We start from the raw sequence: 27804 nt of genomic DNA, 5'->3' as shown, positions 1-27804 counted from the left end.
TCTTTATCAAATTAAGATTTCCAGGAGCAAAGCCAAACAATTCAAGATTTTTAGGATTCTGCATAGAAGTGAAGGCAATGAGCTAAAGAAGATAAAAACACGGAAGGGCCAATATCTGTCACCCAGTTCTAAAGTAATGCAGTTTTACAGTGATATTCTTCAGAAAATATAGAAATGTTTTCTATTTAATCTCTTGTAGCTCAAACTATAATTCAAAATACTAAGTAATGGCTGTCAGATCATCCCTCCCTTTAGCTTTTCCTAGTATGAGACTACATAAAATGATTTTTTCTATCACCCTATTTTATCAACTTACCTTTCATCCTATTGGACAACAGCTATGGATACAAGCATGAAGAAAGGAAGAGCAATACTCTCTGATCATGAGATAATGTAGAATTTATGTGGAGCAGGAAACACAGCTGGAGTCTCACTGAAGGTCACCAGCACATGAGGCAAGTGCTTAGAGCTCTGCTGAACAAAGAGCAGCATCAGCCTCTACTCAAAATGTTTCCCTACATTGTGCCTGTGAAGAAAGATTTGAGGGTTTTTTTTTTTTCATATATGGCTCTCCTTGACTTCAAGTTCAATATCAAATATGAGGATAATTAACTTTCATGAACTGTTTGATAAAAATGAATTAAACACCCTAAAATTAATGGCAATGATCTGGATATCTGGTCTGGCCCCACTGATCTGATCCCATGAAATGCTAAATTCTGTCATTAAAAGATAATAGGGCAACTTCCATAACTAGAACAGTTATATTGACAAGAGAGGAGATAACCAAATTAGAGAATTAAATAGGCAAATAACTTAAATTAATTAAAATCACATAAAAAGATGATAACTGTCAGCTTCTTTTAAATGAGCAATTGTTAAAACTGAAGGCAGTTGAGTATTAGTCCTTCCATTGGAGACACCTTTTTCTAAAAATTATCTTCTTTATGAAAATTATAATATTTTTTATAAATAAGCTTTTTAAACTGCAATGTGACAAAGTGTTTCCTGTAGCAAAATCTATTTTGCATACAGTTTATTTCAGACTTGAAACAGACTTTTTTTAAAACCATAAACTTGTCAAGTCATCTGCAGTAATTCGTAGAAGCTGAAATTCTTGTGCAACCTAGGATTTGCATTGTTTTAAACCGCAAAAATATCTCAAATCTCTGAAAACACTTACTCAAATATATATAGGAACAGTTCACTTTTTCCCCAAAAAGTAGATTAGAATAATACTTCAAGTATTTACAGTTTATTTGAATGAAAATTATAATAAACTTTCAAATCTGGGCATAAAATCATAATTACTATATCATTACTTAATACAGGTTTTGAATAATTCTTCATTTTCTGTAGCAGTACTGTAACAGCAAGCCATCCTTCCTTCTACTCTAGCAGGCTGGAGGTGAAAGTATTTTTCACCATTAGAAACTGAGATTCTCTGTGTGATCTTTTCAGCTTTGCACGACGGTTCTGAAACCAGATCTAAAATGGAAAGAGAAGGGATGCTTTTCAGAAACACAGCAGTGGAAGCAAAATAATGTTTGAAACTTAAAAGTATTCACACAGCATGACAATATTTGGTGTGACAACAGCAGTTTGCAAGTTCAATATAAATTTAAAATCTGCAGATGACAGCACCTGTAATTTTATCACCACAAAGAAAATAACATCCCCAGGTTACCTGGAAAATGAGATCAGCTTCACTGTAATTAATATAAAAAGAGATATTAAATTCAGTGACAGGATCAGATCCTGGAAGATCCTGAACATCTGGAATTCACACATGTCTTATGGTGCTATTTCTTAACTATTTGCAGCACCAAGTTTCTCATCAAGCCCAATATAATACTTGCAACAAAAGCCTGATAAACAACAAAGTGAAGCCCGAATTCTTATGTGTACAGTATGCTTCTTGTCACATTGAATTACCTGGAAATCAATAATTAACATCCCTGAATAGATTTTGCTTTTGGCCAGATAAAGACATAGGTTCAAACACTGGTTTAACACATCCATGCTCTGCTGGTGGTCTCACAAATTATGTCCATACTTGTTTCAAATTTATTTTTCAAATATGGTGACAAGCAAAACACAAAAAATATTTTAAGGAAATTATCAAGTTCTGCACATAATAACTAGAGATTAACAGAGCAGATATTGTGGAAATATTATAGTGATGAATACCTCATCAGTGCCATGGAAGGCTTTAGATTTCAGAAGGAATTCAGTGTTTTCCATTTCACAAATCATTGAAGGCATGTCTCATGTATATACACTGGTATAAATTGAGAGTATTAACATTCTCATTACTGCTGTCAAACTACTTATCTACATAAGCAGAGAGTACATATAGCTGGAATTACAGAAAAATTCAAAGAAACCTTTAATTACCTGGATCCTGTCTTCATCTAAATCTAATTTGCGAGCTAACTCTTCTCTAATATCAATGCCAGGGTAGGAGTTCATTTTAAAAACATTTTCCAAGACTTCAATCTGAGGAGATTAAAATACACTTGTTGAATAGTTAACACTATGTTCATAGCAGTAATACATAAAATAAATAAAATAACAGCTTAGTTTGTTCAACAGGAGACTTCTGATCAGTGTTTGCACAATTCTGATTCCATGCATAAACACAGATCTGCTGAAATTAGCAACATTCCTGTTAATTCACACTAGTTCCTGATTACATTTCTCTCTGCAGAGGTGTATCACACCGAACTTTATCAGCTGTTAGAGGTTTCATCCAACATTTTACTAAACTACATTGTTACTCATTTGTTAAATGCTAAGGAAAGCCCTACCTGGTTTCTAGTGAATGCAGTTCTTGGTCTTCTACCCCTGTACCAGCTCAATTCTCGTTTGAAAGACAGTCTTTCAGCGACTGAAAAATATTTTTCACATTTCAAAACGTTTTCCTCTTGCACGGGATCACTTCTAGTATTAAATAATGGATTTTCATAGCAAACAACAGGGATTTGCAGATGGGGATTACTGTCATCACCTAAAACTAGAAAGAGCAAGAAAAGCAGAGCTTCAATTTACTGGTTTGTAGTAGAAACATGCCAGTATTTTTAAAGGGTAAAAGCTTTAAGGTTACAAAACAGACTGACTTACCCAAGCTGGTGCACGCATCCATCCAGGGTCTGTGAGGTTTCCCAGCTGCAATGCCTTCTTTTTTCTGCTCCAGTCCCAATATACTCTCAATGGAAAAGGAGCAGTGTGTGGTTTTACTGTCTCCAAAGCCGGGCGCCCTGTGCCGGTCCGGAGAGGCAGCACACAGCGAGGGACCGGCCATGCCTTCGCCCTCAGCCAGCATAGCCGGGGTACTGTACTCGCATTTCTCCACAAGTCCTCCTTATAGCTGCGTTGACAAGGGGGTTGGATTTGTAACGTCATTAATTAAAATCTTTTATTAGAAAGTTTTAGCATGTCAATGAAAACTCTCCCACCAAGAGGCACGAGGAGTTAATTGTTTATTTGTTTGCAAGTAATTAGCAACTAATGGTGACGCTAGGGGGGCCACCAAGGGGGACAAAAAGTGTTATCTCTCCTAACCAGAGCATCGACTTCACTTTCTCAAAAGAAGCTGTGCACAAATATAGTACTTCTCTTTTATTTGAAATCATTAATGTATAAAATCAGTTTTTAAAAAAACTTCATACTCTAATGGACTCCACTTACCTAAACATAGAAGCATGATAGGAAACCAGTCAAGTAATAAGTAATCTCATTTAAGTGAATTTCCTTCCAAGGAAATTTAAAAAATAATCTCTTAATGCTATTAGGGTAATCCCGATGAAAATGCCTCTGTTTTTTCATATGCATATGTAATGGTGAACGTGGTCAATAAAACAACAATAGCTTCTGGCATAAGGCACTGTGCAGTGGGTTGGCAGTGTTGTCAAAGCTCAGTGTAATTGCCTTCCAAGTGCCTGGATTAGTTAATAGGAACAGTTGCACCAACTATTTTAAATAATTCATGCATTCATTTTTCTTATTAAAATAACTTTGTTGCAGCCTTTTTGAAACATACCAGATGTGAAATTTCCTGGTAATTCTTCACTACATAAAAGCAAAACTTCAAGGAATAGAAGCAGTACACTCAAATTTACAGGTTTAAAAACATCCTTTTTCTCATAGATGTCTCTCCCTCCTTGTAGGTTTATAGCAAACAGAAGTACATTTAAATCCTACAGAGTCAACATTTAAAATCACACCAAAAAAAAAAAAAAAGTAATGGGAAGAAAGGAGATAAAGGTTTTGTAATAAAATCTGACAGAATTCTGATTTCATCCATTATAATAAAATACAGACTGTAACATTTTTATATTCAAGCTCATCTGTCAGTCACACAGCAGTTTACATCACATGCTCAAAAACAGCTTTTGGTTCAGGACAAGAAAAGGAGGAATTTCTGTAGAGACACTATAAAATCAAGATTTGTCCAAAAATAACAGGCAAACATGAACACAATATTTTTATTTCAGGAGGAAAAGTTACCTCTCCTTCTGACCTGACTCTTTTTTGTGCAGTAAGATTGCTGTCAAACCAAACTATTAAAAGAGTGACAATTCCAGAAGTGATCTTACCAAGGACACTTCTCAATGGATCTTGAAGGAGCATGCATCCACCTGCAATGTTCACTTGCAAGATGAGCTCCAGTCACCATTTATGGACCTTAAGCCTTCTCTTGAAAACTGTATTTCATTGCTTTGGCCCATTGGCATTGACCAATACTACCCTGCAACCCATTTGAAATTACCTACTGACTTTTAACTAAATACCTTGGTAGGGATAATTAGAGCAACACAGCAAACATTAAGTTGGGAATCCTAAGTAATCAATAATAGGAAAACTCACTGCTCTTTGGATATGCAAATCCAATCCTCTTACAGCATCACAAACTTGATGAGGCAGGAAACTAATCTCCCTTTCAGACTTTGCAGCACTGTTTTTTGCCCAGGGACAGTGGAGTTCATGTCTTTAGGAGATGGAGCTCTCCTTCTTCAGAGATGGGAATCCTCCACCGGCTGTTTGCATCAGCTGAGGAGACCCCAGGAGAGCTCTTGGGGGCTTTGGTCTGAAGGCCCAGTTCTTACTCTTGCTGCCTTTTGCTCTTCTCACCCACTGCTGGGTCACCTTTTGCTAGAGCCTGGGCAACATTTTCAGCTTTTTGAAAGGGTATAAATGGTATATGTTGTCTTTCTTCATTACTTATCACACTCCAAAAATTCACCTTTCACCTCACCTTTCACAACCTCTTTACCCAGTATTTCACCACCTCAGAAGTTATGCTGCATAAAGCTCTCTTTCAAATATGTTTTTAACATGAATAACAAGTATTATATTCAAAGCCGATTCAGAATTCCCAAGTTTTGTTAAAGCTAAAATACCTCAAAATGGTAACACAAATATTCAGAAAACAAAAGCAGTTAGCTATTTCTTGGTTGAAGTAAAAGCTGTTTTGACACAGGGAGATTAAGTGAATGCAGGTAAATTCAAGGTTAATCCAAGGTGGTCACTAGCAAAAGTATGAAAAACAGTGTGTTAAAAAGTGGGGAACACTGCAAATAAAGCCCACCTTATCCACTCAGCTACTTTCACCCTCCAGCAGAGGCAAAATGCTCTCTCCATAAGGGCACACATCTGGAATCCTCTGAAGGGTGTTCACAGCTCTTCTCTCTGTTGACAAAGTGCCACGTGTTAGTTCCCCTCATTTTTAAGGCTTTTTAGCAGACATTTTGCAGAAAAAACAACAACAACAAAATATAACAAACGAAAACCAAAAACCCCGCCCAAAAAAAACCCCCAAACCAAACAAAAAACTCAACCCCACAAATCAAAAAGCCCAAAAGACAACAAAAAACCCCTCACACACTAACAAAAGGTCTACAGTGCTGAAAACAGTGTAACACTAAAATCACAATTAGAGGATGCAGAAGGATTCTTCAGTTCATTACTATTACATTTGTTGCAGTCCAATTTGTAGCTCAAGTAAAACTTTTGGATGCCACTTATAGCTGTAAAGACACAAAGCTAACTAAACCCAATCCATTTAAAGTTACTACCTTCCTGAATTCCACTAGGAAAATGATCTTACAGTACGAAACAAAGTAATTTTTTTATTGCTGTAAAGACTGCTGTAAAGCTTGGTCACAAGTTAACTGACTCAAAACCAGAAAGCACATCTATTTATTGGTCATGAACCACTGTTAATGTCCTGTCACATGGCTGCAGATACAAGATTTAGTCTTTAAAACATCTTGTAAGATAACCCTGAATTATTACCCTTATTGACAGGGAAAGGGAGAGGTGCTGTGACTTGCTTCAGTCAGGTGAGTCACCAGCTGAGCTGGCAAATTAATTGACTGAACAGTATTAACTTGGAAGTTTCTTCACCACTCCCTACAGGGAAAACCAAAACAACACAACAGAAAAAAAAAAAAAAAAACAAAAAACCCCACCCACCAAAAAACCCAAACCAACAAACAAACAAAAGCCACCTCAAAAATCTTTAATTGTTTGCAATTTAATACACCACTCTGTCCTTTATCTGCTTTTGATGGTAAATCATAACCTGATACAACATAAACAATGGCCTCATAGCAAGACTGCACAATCATTAATCATTTGCTCTGCTGAATGACTTCATGTACTTTCTAATCTGGTTTTAGTCTAAGTTCACCTGGTCCCAAAAAGGCAAAACCAACAAGGGAATGGCTTTTTTTTCTCCTTTTTTTTTTTTCTTTTTTCCCAGCTAAAAACTATCATCAATTCTACTACGTCTTGCTCTCTAAAACTACCTGAAAGGAGGTTGTAGCCAGGTGGGGTCAGTCTCATCTCCCAGGTAACAAGTGACAGGACCAGAGGAAACAGCCTCCAGCTGTTCCAGGAAACGTTTAGATTGGATATTGGGAAAAGTTTCTCCATGGGCAGGGTGGCACTGACAATCCCCATCCCTGGAAGTGTTCAGATGTGAGGATGTGGCACTTGGGCACATGGTTAGTGGTGAACGTGGGCTGCTGGATTAATGGTTAGACTCTATGGTTTTAGAGGTCTTCTCTAACCTTAAGGATTCTACAATTCTAAGTAATTTCAAGCTGAACCAGTTCACAAGTCAAATAAATGACCCGTTTTGATTTCAGTAAGCCCTCACAGTAGTTTTAAGTATTTCAAATTTGCCACCAACCTATGGTACCACAACTATTCAGTCTAAGAGAGCAGAGATGCTATTTTTTAATATCTAATCAAAATTTCTCCTGTCTCAGCTTAAGACCTCTTTGTGATCTCACTGCAAGCACAGAAGTGACTGGCCTCCACTTGGGGCCCATAAACATGTCAGGGATAACAGACTTGCCAAAAGGGATGCTCCAGATAACGTGGCAAGAGTGCCAAAGATGCTCCAGAACGGCCGGGACCCAGCAGCGCTCCCTTGCTGTGGAGCGGCCCTCACGGTAATTGTCTGTGAGGAGACGACAACCACCACCGGAGCACAGACAGGGCTGGGAGGACAATTTCCTTGGCAGCCGTGACCCGCACTGCCGGGCAGCCAGCTCAGCGGGGACGCGGCCGGGCTGCCCCGCTGCGCTCCCCACACGGAGCGGCTCCGAGACAGCCCCGAACCTCGGCCCTCAGGGGCCGCACGCGAGCGCCTCAGCCCCCGCGCCTGCGCGCGAACGGGCAGGCCCGCCAGCCAATGGGCAGCCGGGTGAGAGGAGAGAGCGGGCCAATGGGGAAGCGGGGCGCGCGGGGGGCGGGACGTCCGGCGCGCGGCGGGCGGGGGTCGGTGCGGGTCGGGTCCGGCCGGGCTGGCGCGGGGGAGCGGAGCCGCGGGGGCTCAGCGCGGTCGCCGCCATGCCCGGCATCGACAAACTGCCCATCGAGGAGACGCTGGAGGACAGCCCGCAGGTGAGACGGGCCCAGCGGAGGCCGCATCGGGCCCAGTCCTTGCTGGCGGGCCCAGCGCTGCTTCCCTGTCGTTCCCGGCCCCGGGAGAGCCGCGGCGGGGGCCGGGAGGAAGGGTGACGCCCCAGCAGCGCGGCGGGGACGCTGCCCGCTCGGCCCCGCGGGGCTCCGACCGTCTCGGTTCGGGCTCTCCGCCCCGGCCGTGCCCTGCGAACGCCCGCTCGGAGCTCCGCTGGCCCCGCCGCCGCTGCCGGGAGTGCTGCGGCACCTCCGGCAGGGCAGAGCCGGCACCAGCAGCGGCTCTCTGATCCCACCCCCGCTTCGCACTCAGGCTCGAGTTTGGACTCCTCGTGCTCACAAACCCCGCGCTGCCTTCTCAAAACGATTTTCCTCTTTGTTGTTCTCTAAGGCGCGCTAAGGCTGAATAGAGGCGAGCGAGGAGCGGCTGCGGGGTGAGCTTAGCGCGGCCGCGCTCGGTGCCCGGAGGCCTCTCCGCGCTCCCGCTCTGCTCTGGCGTCGCTGCTGCCTGACGTGTGTCAGCGATGCTCTGTAGGGCGCCGGAGTTTCGTTCTGAAGTAGGGAATGATTTATTCAGTGTCTCTGGTTTCTCTTGTTGCTGGCAGCAGCAAGAGCAAGTCCTTGTATGTATTTCTTAGATGCTGGAGAAAGTTTGCAACGTGTTTTCTTTTATGGCAGCCTTTTGAATTAAGGTCCTTGTTCTGGTGCATGATTTGTATAGTGAGCAGTTTGTCCTATATTGCAATAGCATGTGCATTTGTAGTTTTCATTCCTTAGTTACAGGAAGAGAAACTTCCACTTGCTAAAAAAGAAAATATAGCCCCTAAAATGACAGTTATTTTAACAATTTCATGTAAGTGGAAAGACGACTTTAAAAAGGCAAGAGAAGGCCATGCAGAAAAGGAATAATTGATTTCCTAAGGACAGTGCCCCAGATAGCTCAAATGCTGAATGTGAGATGAGATCTGGCCTCTAATGTGGGTTCTGGTCCAGAGGCCAAACCTGCTGTGATCTCATGAAGAGGAAAAAATTCTGAAAGTCTTGTAATAATACTGATTTTTAAAAATTATCTCTTGAAGGTCTTTTCTTAGTATAAGGAAGTCAGAACTATTCGGAATTTATAGGAAATGTCAAATGTGACGTGAACTTAGGACCATCCGAGGACATTTGGGAAGCACTTGAAAAAATGTTACTTATTAGAATGCAGTTGTAATTCTAGAATCTTCCGTGTGAGGTTAGCTGTGAGACAGACAAGCAGAGACTGATTCAGCCCAATGTGTTTGAGATGCTTAAGTAATTGGATTTGTCAGTATTGTCTTTTGTAGGTAGAAAATATTTGTCCATATTGTCTTTTGTAGCTGGAAAATTTACATCTTTCAGTCGATATTTCAGGTGACTCCAGGACCCAGGTCCTCTAGTAAGGACTCAGTGTTCTGTTGGGTTAGTCCATTTGTTACATTAATTAATTTCTGTTACTTTGAAATCAGTGCAGCAAATGTTGCTTGGAGCAAGCAGAAGCCTCTCTCTGGAGGAGCTGCCATGACTTGGATACATTCATGGTGAATATTGCACAGCCCATCAGTTGCACCATTGCCTGCAGTTCGCACCATGGCCTGCAGTTTGTGTTTCAGACACTGACTGTAGGTATATAAACTTCATATCAAACTTATTCTGTGTCTGAGGAAGGAAAGGCTTTTCAAAAATGTCCAAACCCATTCATTTCCTGTTGTCACAGGATCAAAATCTAACCAGTGTGCTTGTCAGGCCTAAACCAAACACCAAGTTTACATAGTCTTTTCCTATGCAAAACAGAGCAATTTAGTTATTAACCTAGGACATCCATTACACACACACTCAGCGTGTGTTTAGAGAGAGTTTCTGCTCACACTGATTTGCATTCCCAAAGCATTGCACAACAAAAAGCCAAGAGACTGGTAGCACAGGCTCTGTCTCCTGTCACCTGCAGTGCCCTCCATCTGATGGCATGGACGGCTTAACACTCACTTCTGACAAGGGGTTTCTTTGTGCAGCTTCTCCCTGGTCCTTTGCTCTTTGCTTGCTCACAAACACGGATTGAAAGAATCCTAGAGAAAATGCAAAATGATGCAGAGTTTTACTAGAAACATAAGTAAACAAGTGCTCTCATTTTCTGCTAAGCAGGAGTCTGCCATAAATTATTTACAGTTTCAGGTTAATTTCTTTCCATTAGTATCATATGATGTTGAACATCAATAACGGATATTTTTCAAGTAAAACAAAAATATTGTTTTTTCCATGTTCAGTTTTAAAGAGTTAGTATAATCCAGAAACCTTACATAATACTCCTTTAAAATTCCAAGCTCAGGTTTATTTCTGTTCAGGTTTAAAGGTCACGAGTATATAATTCAATGGTTATAGTACCATGTAATTTTTTCTTTTGCATTCTTCCGTCTCTGTCTACCTTAATGGGAGAGTCAAGGCTGTGACACATGTTGCCACACCTGGCAAAGGATTTGACTTCTCCTCCACCTCTTTCCACTTGTTTTATAAACTAGAACCAGCATTAAAGCTATTTTTGTGTGGATTATGCTGTTTGATTATATCTTTTAGACATTATATAGCATGACAGTAATTGTGATAAAGCCAGGCATCTAATGCAACTTAGATAAAAGAATCTTAGGTCAAAAGGAATCATTAAATAATATACTTTATATGAGTTTTATACTTTATATGATTATATACTTTATATGATTATACTTTGATTATCATTAAAAGCAAAAAATCAGAAATAGCTGAAAAAGACCTTCATGCTTCAAGGAGAGATGGACTAAAGACTTCAGTAATTGCAAGACAGCCTAGGGTAGATTAAAAAACAGAACTTCCAATTTCAAGTGTGTAACAATCACAGTTTGGGGGAAAAAAGCAATAATGTGCTTATGATTCTTTTAATTATCTGCCTGGACATTAATTTCAGTGTAAACCTAGAAACAAAGCATGGTCCTTTTGCTAAAACATTGCCAGAGTATTTCCTTTGTGGCTCTTGCAAGTGCTGCTCCCTTTTCTACAGCCAAGCATCCCAAGCAATGTTTTAAGAGAAGCCAGTCTGGCCTGTGCAGAGTTACTGGGGCATCCTCTTTGGGAATTTTGGTGGAAGGAAGCCATTCAAAATCCTCACAATGAGGAGGAATAACCTTGCTTCCAAGTGCAAAAAGGATGCAAGAACATGCAGTCAGCATCTCATTCAAGCTTACAGGCAAATTACACCTGAGCAACCTGACTGCCTTCCTATCGAGTCAGCCCTTTGGGCAGGAGGGAGAGCAGGGGATGTCAGTCACCCCGGCTTGTGCAAGGGCTCTGACACGGTCTGGCAACATTCTTCTGCCCAAAAGGGAAGAGGGATGGACTGTGACCTGAGTGGAAAAACTGGCTGGGTAGTTGGGCTTACAGCTGGAGATCAATGTTTTAGTCTAATAGGTGGCCAGTGATAAATGAGGTTGGTTTTTGAGGTGGAGGTTGTGAAGCACCATCAGTGATGCAGGAGTGCAGCTGGGCACAGGAGTCATCAGGCTTGTGGGTGACACCAGCTAAGGAACAGATAGACTGACAAGCTGGGGTGAGGACAGATCGTTTCCCTCTCTTTCAGTGGTGAGAATCTTGTATGTTGAGGACAGTCAGATGCAGGTTGTGTTGTTTGTTTTGGTTTGGTGTAGTTCCTCAACCTTTTGACCACAGAATTGATGGTTATTCCACAGGTAAATTATAGGTCCAAGCAAAACCAGCAACTGTCTGTGTTCAGGTTGGACAGTATGAGACAGTCACAGCCTTTATTTGGATCTCACTGGAGTGCAAATGTGTATACCTGGCAAGCTGTTTAATACCAGTAATCTTTACCCCTCCTCAGGGATGTACCATAGTGAGCCCAGTAGTTGCCCAGAGTTTCAACATTTAACAGTTGTCCATCTCCCTTGGCCCTTTCCTTTCTGAAAATGTATTAACCTGGAGAGAGGCTGACAGTAGGAGGAAGGCTGAGCCTGGCTATCTGTAAGATTCTTTGGCATGCAACAGGTATCATTCCTTTAAGCAGTATTGAAGGGTTTATAAAATGTTCAGTAATGAAACCTGAAATAATGCTATTTAAGTCTGAAATTCCATTATATTGAAATTCCTCTCTTCTAACTTGCCATGGTTGTGTTTTGGCTGTTTGATTGTTACAGACCCGCTCTTTGCTGGGAGTATTTGAAGAAGATGCTGCTGCAATATCCAATTACATCAATCAGTTGTTTCAAGCCATGCACAGAATATATGATGCTCAGGTACAGTTAATGAAATTCTTGAATGCATTATCAAGTTTTGGAACCACATTTCATGTTTCTTTAACTTCCATATGCTTTAAACGCAGAAGTGAAATAAAGTAAGAATTAATGATTGCTTTTCTGTATGTTAGGGAGTGGTAAAGACTAAATTCTTGTGATTCTTTTTGAATTTCTTATGACAAGTGAAATTATATTCTCTGTTCTCCAAGTAGCTCTATTGTATTTCCCAAGTGTTTCCAAAATGTTGCACACAATAAAATGATCTTGGTGTGTATAATAGTATGTATCAAGTGGGAGGTTATTTTTTACCCACAATATATTCATGTTCACTCATCTAGAAATAACTCAATTTTTATGCCAGAAACAGAATCTATTTTGTATGTTTTTCTAAAAATTTGAGTTTGTCTGTATTTTTAATTTAGATATGCTTTACCTGTTTGACTTTTTATTGATTTTCATGTTTCCCTTTTTTTAAATCAGAATGAATTAAGTGCAGCAACTCATCTGACTTCAAAGCTTCTGAAGGAATATGAGAAACAGGTACTGCATAAATCATGTAGTCCGTGTGTGGACAGATACTGTGGTCAGAATACTGTGTATTTTTGTGGTATTTTATCTCCCAGAGCACAGTGTAGAATGTATTTAGGATTGGTCCAGATAAAAGGAACCGCTGTGGCTTGGTGGTTTAAGTTGTTGCCGAAAGAATCTACTTTGTTATTTTAGTTCTTCCAGCTAAACCAGCATGAAGTTCCTCTTACCATGAAGAATATTAATAACTTCTGAAATATTTTACTTTTGGATTAGTTTTTTTGAGAATTGCTTAGGGTAGTTCTGTTTTGGTTTTATTTTATAAACCTATTTACCCTTAAGTGCTTAAATATCAACAGTCCCAAAGAGAAGAGACTGTATTGCAATCTCCAAATTACAACCATAATTTTCTCTGTGAGCATAATTCCATCTCTGAAAGCAGACTGTGGAATCCATAACTTTCTTTCCTCATAACCTGTACAATGAAGGGTTCTTTGTTTGTAGCTTTGCTGCTGGGTCCACTTTGCTGAGGTTAAAAATGTTTAAAACAAAAATTTGCTTCTTTTAAGAAGTTGCTGCTCCCTATCCTCCTTTTCCACCTAATGAGATGAACTGCTTCAGTATATCTTGACTGTGTAATCTTTTAAAATAATGGAATACCTGATATACTCATAGAGATGATTAATCCAGTTTTGTGAATGACACAAAACACTGCAAACAACATAACTCTTTTTGCTTTCTCAGCGTTTTCCACTCGGGGGAGATGATGAAGTCATGACTTCCACTCTGCAGCAATTTGCAAAAGTGATTGATGAGGTAAGTCCTTGTATGTGCTTTGCTAATGCTGTCAGGTACAGACTTTAGCTGCCTAATTACTCCTTCTTTAAGCCAGAAAGTACAGAAATGGCATTCATTTGTCAACAAGGTAACAATTAATTGTATATTGCAGCATCTATTTAAAGTTACATAACCTTGGGATAAAGAACAAATTCAGCAAAATGAGGATACATTGCTGAAAAAAACTAGTTTAACCACTAGAGATAGAGCCAGAACCATTACACAGTGGCAGTTAGCAGCTTGTACATGAGGGTATCTGTGCTGCCTGATTCCAGGTACCTGACTGACAGAGGACCCTCCTGCTCTCTTAGATACTGACTCATAGGACACACAACTGAGCACCATTAAGAGCTGCATCAGGATTTTTGTTGTGATCCCTCTCCTCAATTAAACAGCATTTTAGGAGGAGGATCACATTTTGTTCTACCTCTGTGAAAGATGGGCTGTGACTTAGCTGGAGGGAAACTGGGAATAAATGGACTAGTCAGGATGGATGAGGCCATTTTTGGACATGATCCAGTAGCTTGGAAAAGTTCAGAGAAAAACTAAAGGTTTTCTGTAAAAAACTGCTGATGAGATCTGGAAGCTAGAAAAAAGTAGCTGCAAAAAAAGGAACATGCAAAAATGTGTTTGAGTTGTTCATGTCATCTTTGAGTGACATTGATGTCCACCTATTGTGATTTGATTTGGTCTCAGACATGCTTTCTTAAGATTCTCTTCTTCTGTCTTTTTCAGCTCAGCTCTTGCCATGCAGTACTTTCAACTCAGCTTGCAGATGCAATGATGTTTCCTATTACCCAGTTTAAAGAAAGGGATCTAAAAGGTAGAGGACTTGACCAAATACTGTTTTTTCAACAACACCACAATAAAAACATAGCATTTAATCTTCATAGCTCTTGTTTCACTAAATAGAATACACCACTTATTTTCCAGCTCTCAAAAGTATGCATCTCCCCATTTAAAAAGCAAAGTAAGTTATTTCTATTCATGAGAGTATTACAGTTGAACTTAACATTATTATTGTTGCAACAAAAATATTACTTATGTTAGGGAAGCACTTATCTTCTATTCAAGATGAACAATTAGCAGCTACTCAAAAACATTAGGAAAGAATAATTTTCAGATAATTTGCATTTTCAGGAAAGATTTGTATATCAGATCATGACATCTGTATAATTGCTGGACTAAGCTCAAAAGGCAAAGTGCCAACTGTATTGAGATTTAGTAATGTGGTTATTCAACTCTGCTGTAGTACAGGTGACTTCTTATGTGCAGACATAAGGTGCTTGCAGCAGCTTCTTATTTTTGTAATAATTCTATCTTGTGCCTGGTTTAAAATAACATCTAATGTGTGTGATGATGGTAGATTTTACTCAGGATACTGGAGGGAACAGACAGCTGTGGCAAATGGGCTTCCAAGTAGAAATCGTAAGAGTTAAACTCCAAGTAACTTAAGTATCCCTATTTTGAACATTCTAGAGTGGGCATGCCTAAGATATGAAGATCTGAAATCTAAATTGAAATAAAAATCACAAGTCTTTCATAGGTCTTCTAACTCTTCATCAATATTGGAAAATACTTCTTTGGCAATAGTTCACAGCAAAATTATGATTGAAAAGATTATGGTTTGGTTGGGTTGGTTATTTTTTTTTTTTAGCAATGGATCATGACTATTCCAAGGCTGGTACTGCTTCTCAGGACCTGAAAACTCTCCTGTTAGTACTTACTGAAGAGGCACCCCTGAGGCAGTAATTCCAAATGACATTTTCCCACTGCCAGATGTAGCCACCAGCTGGTGTAGTTTGTATTGACCCTACACTTCTTTATGAGCCTCATAGGCACTTCCTGCAAAGTTGTTTTGTTCTTGCTTTAGCATAAAGTTGATTATGGCTCTCTGCTGGTTTGTATTGTAACATGGCACAAACCCCAGCCAAGATCAGAACAGGTGGAAGGCTTTGTGCTGGTTCCAGTTCCTGGCACAGGAGGCAGTAACCAGCTGGAACTTGGCTGATTTTAGCTGGGAGGAGTCCCAGTGTGGTTTGGGCTTTGATACTGCCCATCTCCAATGTTTGCATGTCTCCAGCTCAAACCAGAGCCCAGACTGGAACTACAGGTGACACATTTGCATTGATGATGACTTCCAAAGACTTTTGAAAAGAAATTACTCCTTTTTTTTTTTTTTGGTAAGCCCAGAAATGATCCTCAGGCCCCAGGCAGGAGCCTGGCCACGTAGTGCCTGTGCTGGTAGCTCAGTATGGTACAAGGTGTTGCCTTCAATTGCTCAGTAGTGAAACATCACATGAGAAACTGTAATACATGAATGTTACATTAATAAGAACTTATTTAAATTGTGATATGTTGTGGTTTTTTTTAGAGATATTAACTCTAAAAGAAGTTTTCCAAATTGCAAGCAATGGTAAGTGTAAAGTACTTAGTCTTATCAATATTACAAGACAACAGTATTATTGTAGATTATTATTTGTCCTTAACTAGTGGAGTTAAGCCTGTAGGCTTTAAGTAATTAATGAAGGTGTAATTTTTCTGAGTGATACTTAGGCATTCAACTTTTCCTGGTTCACCTGTAAATCTCTGGTCTGTGTACTGAAGTATTAAGGCATGTGGAAAGAGTTTTTTTACAAAACCTTAAGTGCATGTGTGATTATTAAACCATGTGGGATTATGCCACCAAAATTACAGAAAGTGTAAGATGCTAGCTTGCTTCTTAAAGACAGGACCAGATCAATTTAAAAAAAATTACTTTTCTAGAATGAATTTCATAGTTCTCTTCCGTATTTTCAGAAGTTATTTTTTTTAGCTGCCTCTAATATATCCATGTAAAGAACTTATTTAAATAAGAACTTAATACTTAAATAAATTCTACTTCTCTCAGTGAAAATTGTTTAATTGTTTTAGAAGCAAAAAAGATTAGATACAGGTTTTCATAATGTAAAGTTTCTCTACTTAATGGGCAGAAAAAAGATTAGATACAGGTTTTCATAATGTAAAGTTTCTCTACTTGATGGGCAGTTCTTCTTTGAAAAATAGTGGATGTTTAGGGAACTTTGTAACAATTTGGCAACGTTTGCATCTGGTTAGAATTTTTCTTCAGCCCAAGTATTTGTTGCAGAGAAGTGATTATAAATAGACAAGAACCATTCCTCAAGGTGTTAATATGACAACTTTGCATTCAGCTGTCTGTGTAACACTGTGACATAAAAGGTTTTCTGCTCTGTTTCATAAGTCATTAATTTGTGAAAATGATCATAAATTCTCTCTTGATTGCTTAGACCATGATGCTGCCATTACCAGATACAGTCGGTTGTCAAAAAGAAAGGAAAATGAAAAGGTTTGTAAAACAAAATCTTAATATAAAGATTTTTAAAGAAGAAGAAATAATTTTCATCTTGTATATATTTATGTGATGGAAGACAGTGTGTGGCAGATTCTGTGTGACATTTGATAGCTTTTAGCAGTCTAGACAGAAAAGCAGACTGTCCTGTAACACTGACAGTGCTTTAGGAATAATATTGTGATGTCATATTCAGTTTGTTTTTGGGAAGAAATAACCACAGTTTCCAGGTAGCAACGAATGCTGTATTTGTTTTTCACGTATCTCATGTTTAAATTAGAGAGCAGAATAGTAAAATATGCAGCAGCTGGTGATAGAGGGTAGAACATGACTGGGTTTTTCCATGCTGACTATAAAGCTGTCCAGAAGGCATGTGATCAATGCCAATCTCAAACCTTCCTTTTTTTCCCTCCCCTTGTCTGTGTTTCTTCAGATCAAGGCTGAAGTTACAGAAGATGTATATACTTCAAGGAAAAAACAGCATCAGACTATGATGCGTTATTTCTGTGCATTAAACACTCTCCAGTACAAAAAGAAGATTTCTTTGCTAGAACCCTTGCTAGGATACATGCAAGCTCAGGTAATTTCAGATTCTGAAAGCTATAGGTCTGAAAGAAGAAATAAAAGTACTTATGAAGGTTGATGTACTGAAATCCATTGCAAGCCCTCTTCTGCAGTCCAAGGAAGGAAATGGAGAACAAGAGCCACCCATGCAGTTCTCTGGGCTGCCACAGCTGCTGCCCTGGTGGTGCTGTTAGTTAGCACTGCTCATTGCCCACTCACTGCAGCAATCTCTGCATGACATGCCCTCACTGCCATACAGAGTCTTTTAGCAAAGTCTGGGTGACAAATATAATGGTTACTTTTCCCCCAAAACTCAGATGGTTGGATTTGATGTAATGCCTAGATTTTCACTGCTGGGCACTTGATTTCACTAAATGGAAGAACTGATTAGAGCTTTCATGCAAGTGCACATAGAAGTGAACATTCTCAGCAAATAACATGGAGACAGTTAAACTCATTCCTGTGGCAGCTGTTCTGAAATGAGATACTCATCAAAAGCCACAAAACTGCTGTTGTCAATCAAGGCTGTGGAAGAGCCAGAATGCTAAAAAACATTCTGCTGTGGTTTTGCTTAATATTAATAAGTTCATGATTGGTTTACTTGAGGATGGGTGCAACAGAAAATACAACCATGATAAAGTTATTTGGACAGACTTAATATTTATTTTGGGAAGTATGTTATTAAGCATGAGCTTTGGGTTTTTTTGCAAGTCAAGCTTTCCAGAGCTGGCACTGCTGCAGTGACCTGAGTAGAAATCAACTTCTGAACACTGTCTGAAAGCTTTCCAAAGGCAAGAACTCTTGCTTTCTTTTGAAACTTTGCAGCTTGTATTTAAGAGCCAAGTTCTGCATGTTTTGTGCAGTAAAGTAAGTGCAAGCTGTTGCTTAGGTGAGCTTTTTGCTGAATCTAAAAAACAGAAGGGCAGGGCTTCCTCAATTTAGCTGTGGCAGATTTTCTGGCCCATTGTGGAGTAGCCTGTGCTTAAAATACATATTGGTCATTCCCTGTGGATGGCCCTGGACAAATCCCCACAGTTTCTCTCCTATGTGCCCCAAATAACCCCCCAAAGCAACAGTTAGCAGAATGGTGGCATTGAAAAAGGACAGAGCCCCTGGGAGTGTTTCCTTGTGTCTCTGTATTTCCTCCAGGCAGCTCTGTTCATGTCCTTGTGACACAAGTGCCACTGCAGTGCCAGCAGCAGCCTTCAAACACACATTCTGCTGCTTTTAGTAAGAGGCTTTGGTGGGAGTGAGGGATGAAAACAGATTTCTCTGAGAAACTTTAACCTCCTATGACTCCATCTGTTAATTGTCAATGTAGTTTTATTAATTACTAAATTCTCCCTTTTTCTCCTTTTTTCTTTAAAGATAAGCTTTTTTAAAATGGGTTCAGAAAATCTTACTGAGCAACTGGAAGAATTTTTGACCAATATTGGCACAAGTGTACAGAAGTAAGTTGGCTTTGTTGAATTTTGAACTTTTATGGAATTATTTTTTCTGTTTCTACTTATTAATAAATTATCTTTGTTAATAAGACGTTTTTTATCTTAGTGTTCGCAGGGAAATGGATTGTGAAGTAGAAAACATGCAACAAACTATAGAGGACTTGGAAGTAGCCAGTGATCCACTGTATTTGCCTGATCCTGATCCTACCAAATTTCCTGCCCATAGGAATCTGACACGGAAAGCTGGCTATCTCAATGCAAGAAAGTAAGAGTAACTTGTTATTTAAAAATTCCAGAGTATTTAATTTTGGGAAAGGAAAGCTAAAGAAGCTGGAAATTTTTCTTAGATGTTAGCTATGCTGATTTTATACATTTAGTTGAATAAGTCACATAAGAGCTATTTTGTTTCTTTCTGTGGACTTCTTCACCTAGTTAGTATTAAATTATCATTGTTACACTGACATAATGTCATTCACGTGCAAAGCATAATTAACCTGATTTTAGTCTAATTTTGCCTGAATTTTCACAGTTTAAAAAACAAAAGGTTTGAGAGTATAATTTCTCTGCATCCTAACTGGGAAGTAACAAGATTCCATCTATCAGGATTGTTCTGGAAGTGTCTGTTAAAGCTTTGGGATTCAAATTACTAATAAAACATTGTAATTTTGATCTAAACAAAGCAAAGCATTCTGTTAACAAAAATACCCTTGGAAGGAGCTTCTGGATTCCATGCAGCAGTGGTTCATGGTCCACAGGAGGGAGCTGTGCCTCTGAGGAATTCCCACAGCTGTTTTCAGAGCTATTAAAAATAAGTTGTAACATTTAAAATTTTTAACTGTAATTTTTACAGTAAGCTCCAAGGATTTTTTTTTAAAAAAGATTGATTACTTTTACAACAACAGTTAAAAACCTTACTGAATGAGGCATTAATTTCTGTATTAGAACACAATTACAACAACTGATATTAGAGTGTCTGAGCAAAAAGGGAGGCTAACTGAGGACTTCTTTTTATCTTTTAGTAAGACAGGGCTGGTGTCTTCCAGTTGGGAGAGGCAGTTTTACTTCACTCAAGGTGGAAATCTGATGAGCCAGGCAAGAGGAGATGTGGCTGGGGGACTTGTCATGGACATAGACAATTGTTCTGTGATGGCTGTGGACTGTGAGGACAGACGGTACTGCTTTCAGATCACATCTTTTGATGGCAAAAAGTGAGTGCTCTTACATTGCTGGTTCTTGTAAGAAATACTGGACTCACTAATTAGGAAAAGAAAGGTGGTCTGCCTTTGGCCAGATATTAATTTGATATGTTCTGTGGATATTTAGAAGCAAAATCTGGGATATCCTTTTAACTGTGTTAACTGGATTTTTGTTTATAAGCTCTATAATGTAGCTGAGTAGTATCTCAAAATAAGATTACGGTAATTAGTTGACAATCACATATGATTGCATTTTGTGAATGCTTAAGTATTACATGGACACAATTAGAATTGTGTGCCTTTTCTGTTTCCTGTTGAAAGGAAAGCATAGGTTCTTCCCCATCCTAATTAAACATTGACTGCACTCAGCACAATCTTCAGCATTTCATAAATTGCTGTTTGAAGTGTAAATATGAAAATGTAATTTCTTGGCTGACTATTTGTGAGGCATTTTACATACACAAAACTGTGTTTTTCATCTCTTCTTTCAGGTCTTCAATCTTACAGGCAGAAAGTAAAAAAGATTATGAAGAGGTAAGCTTATAGGAGGTGTGCATGGAGCCCAGTGATTTTCTGCTCCACAGAAAGAATACATTCCTAACCATAGCTGGATACTGCATTTTTTTTTTCTGTTTTTACTTACTAATAAATTATCTTTGTTAGTAGCACCTTGTTTATCTTAGTGTTCCTGTTAGCTTCCTCCTTCAGATAAAAGTTGAAAAGTCAGGAACAGGAGCAAATGGTTTTCCAGAGCAGAGAGAAAGCAGATTCTAGCTTGCAGATGCAAGAAATGAGCAAATTCCACAAAAGCCAAATTGAATTTTTATAATGTTGTGAGGAAACAATGTCATCTGCAGTACAGAATAAAAAAAGAACAGAGAATCCTGATGAGTTTTTTTAAAATTCCTTAGAGCTGTAAGTTAAGCTTTCTTTAGTTTTAGTATGATTAAAATAGTTTTTGTGAGTAAAATCTTAAAGTGTAGGTTGCAGTATGCAGATGGCAGTGAATTTAATGACAATCTGGGTGTGCAGAATATTTGGCTTCCTGAATTTACAAAGAAAGTAAAAATGTGCTGAAACAGCAGCTCAGGTATTCAATCAAGAGTGTTTAGAAAACACAACAGATTAATTTGTTTTCTTTTTTCTTCCTCTTTTCCAGTGGATATGCACCATAAACAACATATCTAAGCAGATATATCTAAGTGAAAACCCTGAGGTAACTCTACAAAAATTTATAATTATGAGTAATATGTGAACATTTGTATTTATAGAGTGAGTTCATATTGATGCAAAATTACATAACAATTTCTGCTTACTAAATTAGGGGAATTGGCCCAATAAAAACTGTTTTAAAACAAACCATGTATCTGTATATGAAGTGTGTCTTCATGGGTTTTAGTTCAAAGTTGAGGGCTGCATTTCTCAAATGAGATTTTTCTTTTTGTTTTCCTGGCTACATTTGCTTTTTTTGCCAGTTATCATTGGAGCTTTTCTCTATTGCTTCCTTTTATTAACATTGGCAGTATTTTAAGGCAAATATGTTAATTTAAATTGAGAAAGTTAACATCAGGTTATGTGTTTGAAGAAAAGTTGGAAGAAAATGCTGCAAGTGTGTTGGTGAAAATTTTAAAATGCAAGATTCTCATGAAGCGTTGAAAGGTTGAGTTTATAACTTTTCCCAGTTGCATATAAAGAAAATCTGAAAGCATATTTTGAGAAAATTGTTTTCAGTTCTTGTTTCCCATCTCTGCTGCAGGAGATTGCTGCTCGTGTGAACCAGTCAGCTCTGGAGGCTGTCACTCCTTCTCCTTCCTTTCAGCAGAGGCACGAGAGCATGAGGCCAGCTGTGTAAGTGAAGCAGCCAGGGGGCATTTGAGGTGCACATATATAAAGAAATCCTGGGTAAAGTTTCAGGGGAAAAAAAAAAGCCTAACAAACCTACAGGTATTTTTGTGATCAGAACTAAATCTTTGATAGGCCAGAGGAACATTTCCTGAACACACCTTTCACTGCTGAAGCACTGCTGAGCATCCATTGTTACAAGTAATCCCAGTGCCAGCTGGTGGACACTTTGGCTGGTTTCATCGTATCTGTTTTGTTGTGTGACTTCATGATGAGATTTTTCCTCATGTGTCCAATTCCTGGAAGCAGACCTCAGATTGATTTAACATCAATATATAATCACATATTAATTATAACACAATCTGATGCAATTATTAATGGAAGTAGTAACTTTAACTTAAATGTGACTAGGTACACAGATTTGTTTGCTATACCCCAAGCTTCAGGTTTTTAGTTTTTGTTTAGTTTTACATCTTAGGCCTGGAATATTGTATTGGTGTCCCCTGTTGAATTCATTATCAACCCACCTGATCTCATACCCTGATTTGCCTTTTGGTTTTGTTGCAGGCAATCTCGTCCTCCTGCAGCTCGCACCAGCAGCACAGGGTCACTGGGGTCTGACTCAACAGCTCTCTCAGCACTTTCCTTGGATTCCCTTGTGGCCCCTGACACTCCCATCCAATTTGACATAATATCTCCAGTCAGTGAAGATCTGCCTGGCCAAGCAAAGTCATCAGGGCAATCGGGCAGGTAGGAAATGTAGGGAGAAGGAAAGAAATCCCTAAAGTTAATGTTACTGATTCAAAATCCAATAAACAAGAAAACCATTTAAGATGCAGCTCCAGCACACACATTGCCTTTTTCCTGACTGTTGTCACAAATTTTGCAGTGGCCAGTGGAGCAAAACAATTTGTTAAACTGTTAGATGGAATTGTAAAAAAAAAAAGGCATAATTACATCACTAGACTCAAGGTGTAGTTTTCTGTTTTGCAGCAGCTTTTCTTGCTTTAACAGCCAATGCTTTTATTTACTGATTTATTTTCAACTTTTGGTTTCACAAGGTATTTTCCTTTCCTATTGCTTGCTTACCCAGCAGCTTGGGTTATTTCCTCTTGGAAAATCAAGAGAAATTTGGTAGCCCTGCCTCCAGGTGATGATGGCATACGATGACACTCCTCTTAAGCTGAAAGGTGAGTGAAAATGGTCTAGGCTTCTAGAGTAATTTCACATACAGACAAGTTAAAATCATCTGAAGAGTTCATCCAAAACATTAAAGCATTTTCTCCTACTTGTTATTATATTTGAGTGGGAGATGTACTAAAAACCAAAGACCTGTAAATCATCACTGCATTTCTAGAGCTCTATCTATAGAATTCAGATGTGAACAAAATGTATTTGCAGATCCAGCTGTTCTTAACAACGACAGCCAGAGAGATGAAAAATAATCTATGTGATTCTTGTCACAAAAATGTGTTATATCTCCCTGCCTCTAGGAAAATACTTGAATTTTGAATTGCATCTCACAGATGTAAAGAGTTGAAATATATACACTACTATTTTTTCCTTTTTTCCACAGTTTTCTTTTTATTGTTGCTTGGTATAGCAGGATAAGCAGGTGTCCAACTAGATCCTACAGGATACACTGATTTAAAATAGACTTGAACTGTATTGCAGGAAGTGGAAAGTTTAAGACTTAGCTGAACTCCTGTGGTAGCCTGGTCTAGAGCAGGGTGCCAGTAACACCAAGGCTGTGGATTGAATCCCTGTGGGCCATTCACTGGAGAGTTGGACTCGGTGATCCTTGGGGGTCCCTTCCAACTCAGAATATTCTGTGATGTCATCAGTTATAATATTTTTCATAGCAGAAATGATAGAGTTGAGCTCACTATTTTCAATTAGCCATGGCCTCCAATAAAGAACTGCAGAGTTTGTACACATAGGTAATATTTGATATTAAAAAAGGTAGTACTTTCTTGGTTTCTGATACTGATGACATATATTTAAATTTTATTTTTGCCTTTTGAGAGATCCTGTGAGATTCTGCATTTACTGTTCCAATTAATATTAAATAACAAGAAAAATCTGAGCAATAGAAGATGCTGGTATAAAGAATTTGCTTTTACTATAATTACACAGGTCAGCCTTTAATGAGATGGTTCTTGATTGAGTCCAGATTATCTAAACATTGTAGCAATGCCATGTTGGCTTCAATCTAGAAAAAATTTTATTACTTCAAACTAGATATCTCTTAGTTAAAACATTTCTGATAATTAATAAAATAAACTGGCAGTCAGGATGTGTAACTCAACAATTTTTTTTCTCATAGTCCTGAAATTTGTTTTTAGCACACTAATTATCAAGGTAACACTTTAATCAATCCCATAAAAAACCTAATTTGAACTATATTGAACCCTTGCCAATAGCTTTTCAGTTACCAATCAGCCAGAGAGAATGGGTAATTTCCTCTACAAATTTTAAATAAAATGTCCCCATTTCCTGTGCTTATTCCCTTACTCTTTTTGAAAAATGCAGACTTGGAAGCCTAGAGTATTTTCACTTTTCTCTGTAACTGATAGTAATACTGTCTCTGAGAGCCAGAAATAGCCACATTTCTCTTGACTCTCTAGGAGTAAAAGCCCAGTGATGTTTTGAGAAAGCTGCATTTGAAACAAACCCAGGGGCTTCTCTTGAGTAAGTAATTCAGCACCTTGACAGTGGTGAGAAGTGGGCGCTCTTATTGAGTACTGAAAGGGCCTGGTTTTTGCTTGTGCTTCCTTAAGCTGTACTCTGAAATTTCATCCCCTAAAACTATTCCTTTTCAAACATTACCAAGGTTTTGGTTTGGTCTTAATTTGAATATTTGAAAAAAAAAAAAAAAGTGAGCAACATTTCTATGGCAGCAATAGAACAATAATATCTGGTATTCTCCCCATAATGTGGACCCTCAAATACAGCAAGCTATGTCTCACTCCTGATAGAACTGCTTCTCCTTATGGTTCATGATACATTATTCCTCCAGATGACAAGTTTGTGAACTCACTACGTGTTGGTATTTGACACAGCATGAGACTACTGCACTGTCCATGAATGGTTCTGTAATCTGACTCCTGCTTTAATGTTTTCATTTTTTGATAGACGCACAAATCCTTTTGGCGAATCTGGAGGCTCAAAACCTGAAACAGAAGGTAAAACAAAATTTCACTTCAATGCAAAATAAAAATAAGTTTTGACAATTATAGTTCTGTTTTCACCTCAGCTTCTCTCTTCTAATTTAACACCAGTTTTAAAATGCTTAATTACATTGCAAGGTATTTGATAAGTTAAATCAAACTGATATCTGAAAATCTGCTTTAAAAATGATTCATTGCATCTTTTGTATTCATTAACGAAATGCAAAGATGTGTGGTGTGCTGTGTAGTAACTGCACCTCTGATTGCTAAGTAGGAGCAATCTTTCCAAGTGAAGAGGAGCTTGGAGTTTTCCTAACTGCAGTCCACCTTTGGTTTTGAATGGGAAACACAAAATGGAGTTTGTTTTTTTTTTTCATTACTTTCCTTTTTTCTTAGATTCAATTCTTCATCAGTTATTTATTGTAAGATTTCTTGGCTCCATGGAAGTGAGGTCTGATGAAAGCCCAGATGTTGTTTATGAAACAATGCGTCAGATACTCGCAGCTCGCGCCATCCACAACGTTTTCAGGATGACAGAGTCACACTTGTTAGTCACTTGTGACTGTTTAAAGTAAGTTTGCTTCCTGACTTCTACTGATGCTTATTTACAGAATGATCTTCTTTCACTTTGGTAAAATTTACTTTCTGGTTTGTCTTTAAAAACAAATTTTTAGGTTAATTGATCCACAGACACAAGTTACAAGACTACGAGTAAGTAACTTTCCATTTTAAGATAAATATGCAGCAATGTAATTCTTTTACTTTAAAAATACTATTATTAGATGATAGCAAAAATCACTGATAGCATGAGATTTCCAGCCAAATTTCCAGTGCTATTAGGAAACCAATGCAGACATTTAGAAACACTTGCAAATCAGGTTTAGGGGAGTGATTTCAATAGGTCAAATTGGCTTTTGAGATTGCCTTCTCCCTGTCATCTGAAAGGGTAAAATAGTAAAGAGAGAACATTAATGATGGAGTCACATTAGTTCTGAAGTCCAGGAGGGTCTGTTTGGCTTGTTTGCTGTTTGGCTTCTCTGTTTTGTTTTTATGGTTTTGACAGTAAGTTCAAAAATGCTCCAAAGCTGTCACCTTTTACAAGTGAGGTACATCAACTGAGGGTATGTTCCATATACTAAATGCACACATCTAGTTCTAGGAAAACTCATTTCAGTTCATAGCAGCTGTGGTAGGGACTCTCAGAATTTTAAAGTTTATTGTTTGATGAGTCTTAAAAAGAGAATTTGAAGTCCAACCTCTTTTAGGAATAAGAATGCAAAATAGTTTTCTTGTAACAAACGAATGAGGGTATGGGTTGGGGTTTTTTTTCTTGCTTATATAATTAGGAGAATTGAGCTAATTGCAATAAAGGTTTTTGAGAAGTAGTGCCTTTACATGAAAGTAAATATTGAAAGCTTAGTCACAAATGTAGTGATAATGAATGATTAAAACAAAATAAAACAGGAGTGTATCCACTTTTAGGAAGATGACTGACTCCACTGCAAATGTAGTCCCTTTTTCTTACCTGGAGTGTGTTTTTTGACATTTGCTTGTCTTTGGAATAATCTAGTCCTTGCTGTCCCATCTGTTTGTGTTACATAATTACATTTGGTCGTGTAACTTGTTGTGCATTGATTAATGTGCAGTGTATTGAAACCTCGTGTGGCAAACATCTGGAATCAGTTCTAATCTCTGCCTGTCTGATCCTTTTGGCAGTTTCCTTTGCCCAGTGTAGTGCTGTACGCTACACACCAGGAGAATAAGCGCCTGTTTGGATTTGTGCTCAGAACCTCAGGAGGGAGAGTGGAGAGCCGCCAGACTTCCATCTGCTACATATTTGAATCAAATAATGAAGGGGAAAAGGTATTGGTGATGGTTGTGACTTGTGTCACTTGTGAATATGGGTTCCAAGATGCTAGATCCATTCAAGCATTTTTTAGGTACTGAGAAAGTTAAACCTGTCATTTTAAGTGCCTGCAAATGCTTTAATGTGCTGTTGTATTTAATTTGGGATGCTGGCTTAAATTTAAAGGCATTTTTAATTATTTCTGTCTGTTTTGTGTTTAGATTTGTGGCTCTGTTGGATTGGCCAAACAGATAGCTTTACATGCAGAGCTGGTAAGAACCTTTTCGGGGCAAAGGATGATGGGGAATGAAAGGAAGGGGATCTATTTAAATATGTGTAATAGATTGTATTCTGCAAGATGCCTCTAGATCAGCAGTACTGTTGTATATTTTAAGGGACCTTTTTCCTAGAATTTAAGACTGACCAATATTTACTGTAGAACAGTATTCAATATAGGATTCATTTTGCTACTTTTAACAACCATACCAGTCCTTTAAAAGCAGAATATTCAAAACAGTGAAATCACAGTCTTGAGCAAGCTCATATCAGTCAGTAGTGTCTCAAAACATCTCAGGCTGTTGTTACTGACTTTATTTACATTTTTGCTCTTTAGGATCGAAAAGCCTCAGAAAAGCAGAAGGAAATAGATAGAGTGAAAGAGAAACAGCAAAAAGAACTGAATAAACAAAAGCAAATTGAGAAGGTACCTTTCGTCATTATTTCTTAATATTAGGTTTTTTCTACTTACTTTCTTTTGCAGATTTGTCCAAAGCTGTCCACTGATAGTATTGATAGATCATTTA

At 38.4% G+C, this 27804-nt stretch overlaps 3 protein-coding genes across 9 annotated transcripts in view; 1 reads left to right on the top strand and 2 right to left on the bottom strand.

The window, feature by feature from the left end:
• Positions 1-4163, bottom strand: part of HESX1 (HESX homeobox 1) — a 41548-nt gene extending 37385 nt beyond the window's left edge. The window contains exons 1-6 of one of the 2 annotated variants that reach the window (XM_041425703.1): positions 4043-4163; positions 3124-3370; positions 2811-3016; positions 2398-2499; positions 1323-1488; positions 317-471 (exon numbers count right to left, since the gene is read on the bottom strand). In XM_041425703.1, coding sequence (XP_041281637.1) covers positions 1390-1488; positions 2398-2499; positions 2811-3016; positions 3124-3325 — 609 coding nt within the window. In that variant the 5' untranslated portion in view covers positions 3326-3370; positions 4043-4163 and the 3' untranslated portion in view covers positions 317-471; positions 1323-1389. Of the gene's footprint in view, positions 1-316; positions 472-1322; positions 1489-2397; positions 2500-2810; positions 3041-3123; positions 3371-4042 lie in introns of both variants that reach the window. The other variant, XM_041425702.1, reaches the window with a different exon arrangement.
• Positions 4164-7784: 3621 nt separating this feature from the next.
• Positions 7785-27804, top strand: part of APPL1 (adaptor protein, phosphotyrosine interacting with PH domain and leucine zipper 1) — a 24115-nt gene continuing 4095 nt past the window's right edge. Inside the window, exons 1-21 of the mRNA XM_041425697.1 lie at positions 7785-7917; positions 12126-12224; positions 12705-12764; positions 13497-13568; positions 14325-14412; positions 15964-16005; positions 16877-16935; positions 17372-17518; positions 18871-18953; positions 19054-19212; positions 19967-20155; positions 20635-20677; positions 21303-21359; positions 21900-21991; positions 22553-22735; positions 25121-25170; positions 25552-25726; positions 25830-25866; positions 26872-27018; positions 27223-27273; positions 27615-27704. Coding sequence (XP_041281631.1) covers positions 7864-7917; positions 12126-12224; positions 12705-12764; positions 13497-13568; positions 14325-14412; positions 15964-16005; positions 16877-16935; positions 17372-17518; positions 18871-18953; positions 19054-19212; positions 19967-20155; positions 20635-20677; positions 21303-21359; positions 21900-21991; positions 22553-22735; positions 25121-25170; positions 25552-25726; positions 25830-25866; positions 26872-27018; positions 27223-27273; positions 27615-27704 — 1977 coding nt within the window. The 5' untranslated portion in view covers positions 7785-7863. The remainder of the gene's footprint in view (positions 7918-12125; positions 12225-12704; positions 12765-13496; positions 13569-14324; positions 14413-15963; positions 16006-16876; positions 16936-17371; positions 17519-18870; positions 18954-19053; positions 19213-19966; positions 20156-20634; positions 20678-21302; positions 21360-21899; positions 21992-22552; positions 22736-25120; positions 25171-25551; positions 25727-25829; positions 25867-26871; positions 27019-27222; positions 27274-27614; positions 27705-27804) is intronic.
• The window catches only part of ASB14 (ankyrin repeat and SOCS box containing 14), a 17077-nt gene continuing 14301 nt past the window's right edge, over positions 25029-27804 (bottom strand). For all 6 annotated transcript variants that reach the window (XR_005954202.1, XR_005954205.1, XR_005954201.1 and 3 more), the window contains one exon: positions 25029-25158. The gene's annotated coding sequence lies outside the window, so the exon portion shown is untranslated. The remainder of the gene's footprint in view (positions 25159-27804) is intronic.

The sequence above is a fragment of the Onychostruthus taczanowskii genome, unplaced genomic scaffold (genome assembly GCF_017590055.1).
Source record: "Onychostruthus taczanowskii isolate IOZ18803 unplaced genomic scaffold, ASM1759005v1 scaffold9, whole genome shotgun sequence".
Lineage (NCBI taxonomy): Eukaryota > Metazoa > Chordata > Aves > Passeriformes > Passeridae > Onychostruthus > Onychostruthus taczanowskii.
Note: the sequence above shows the minus strand (reverse complement) of the source record. Positions and strands in the feature narration are given on the sequence as shown.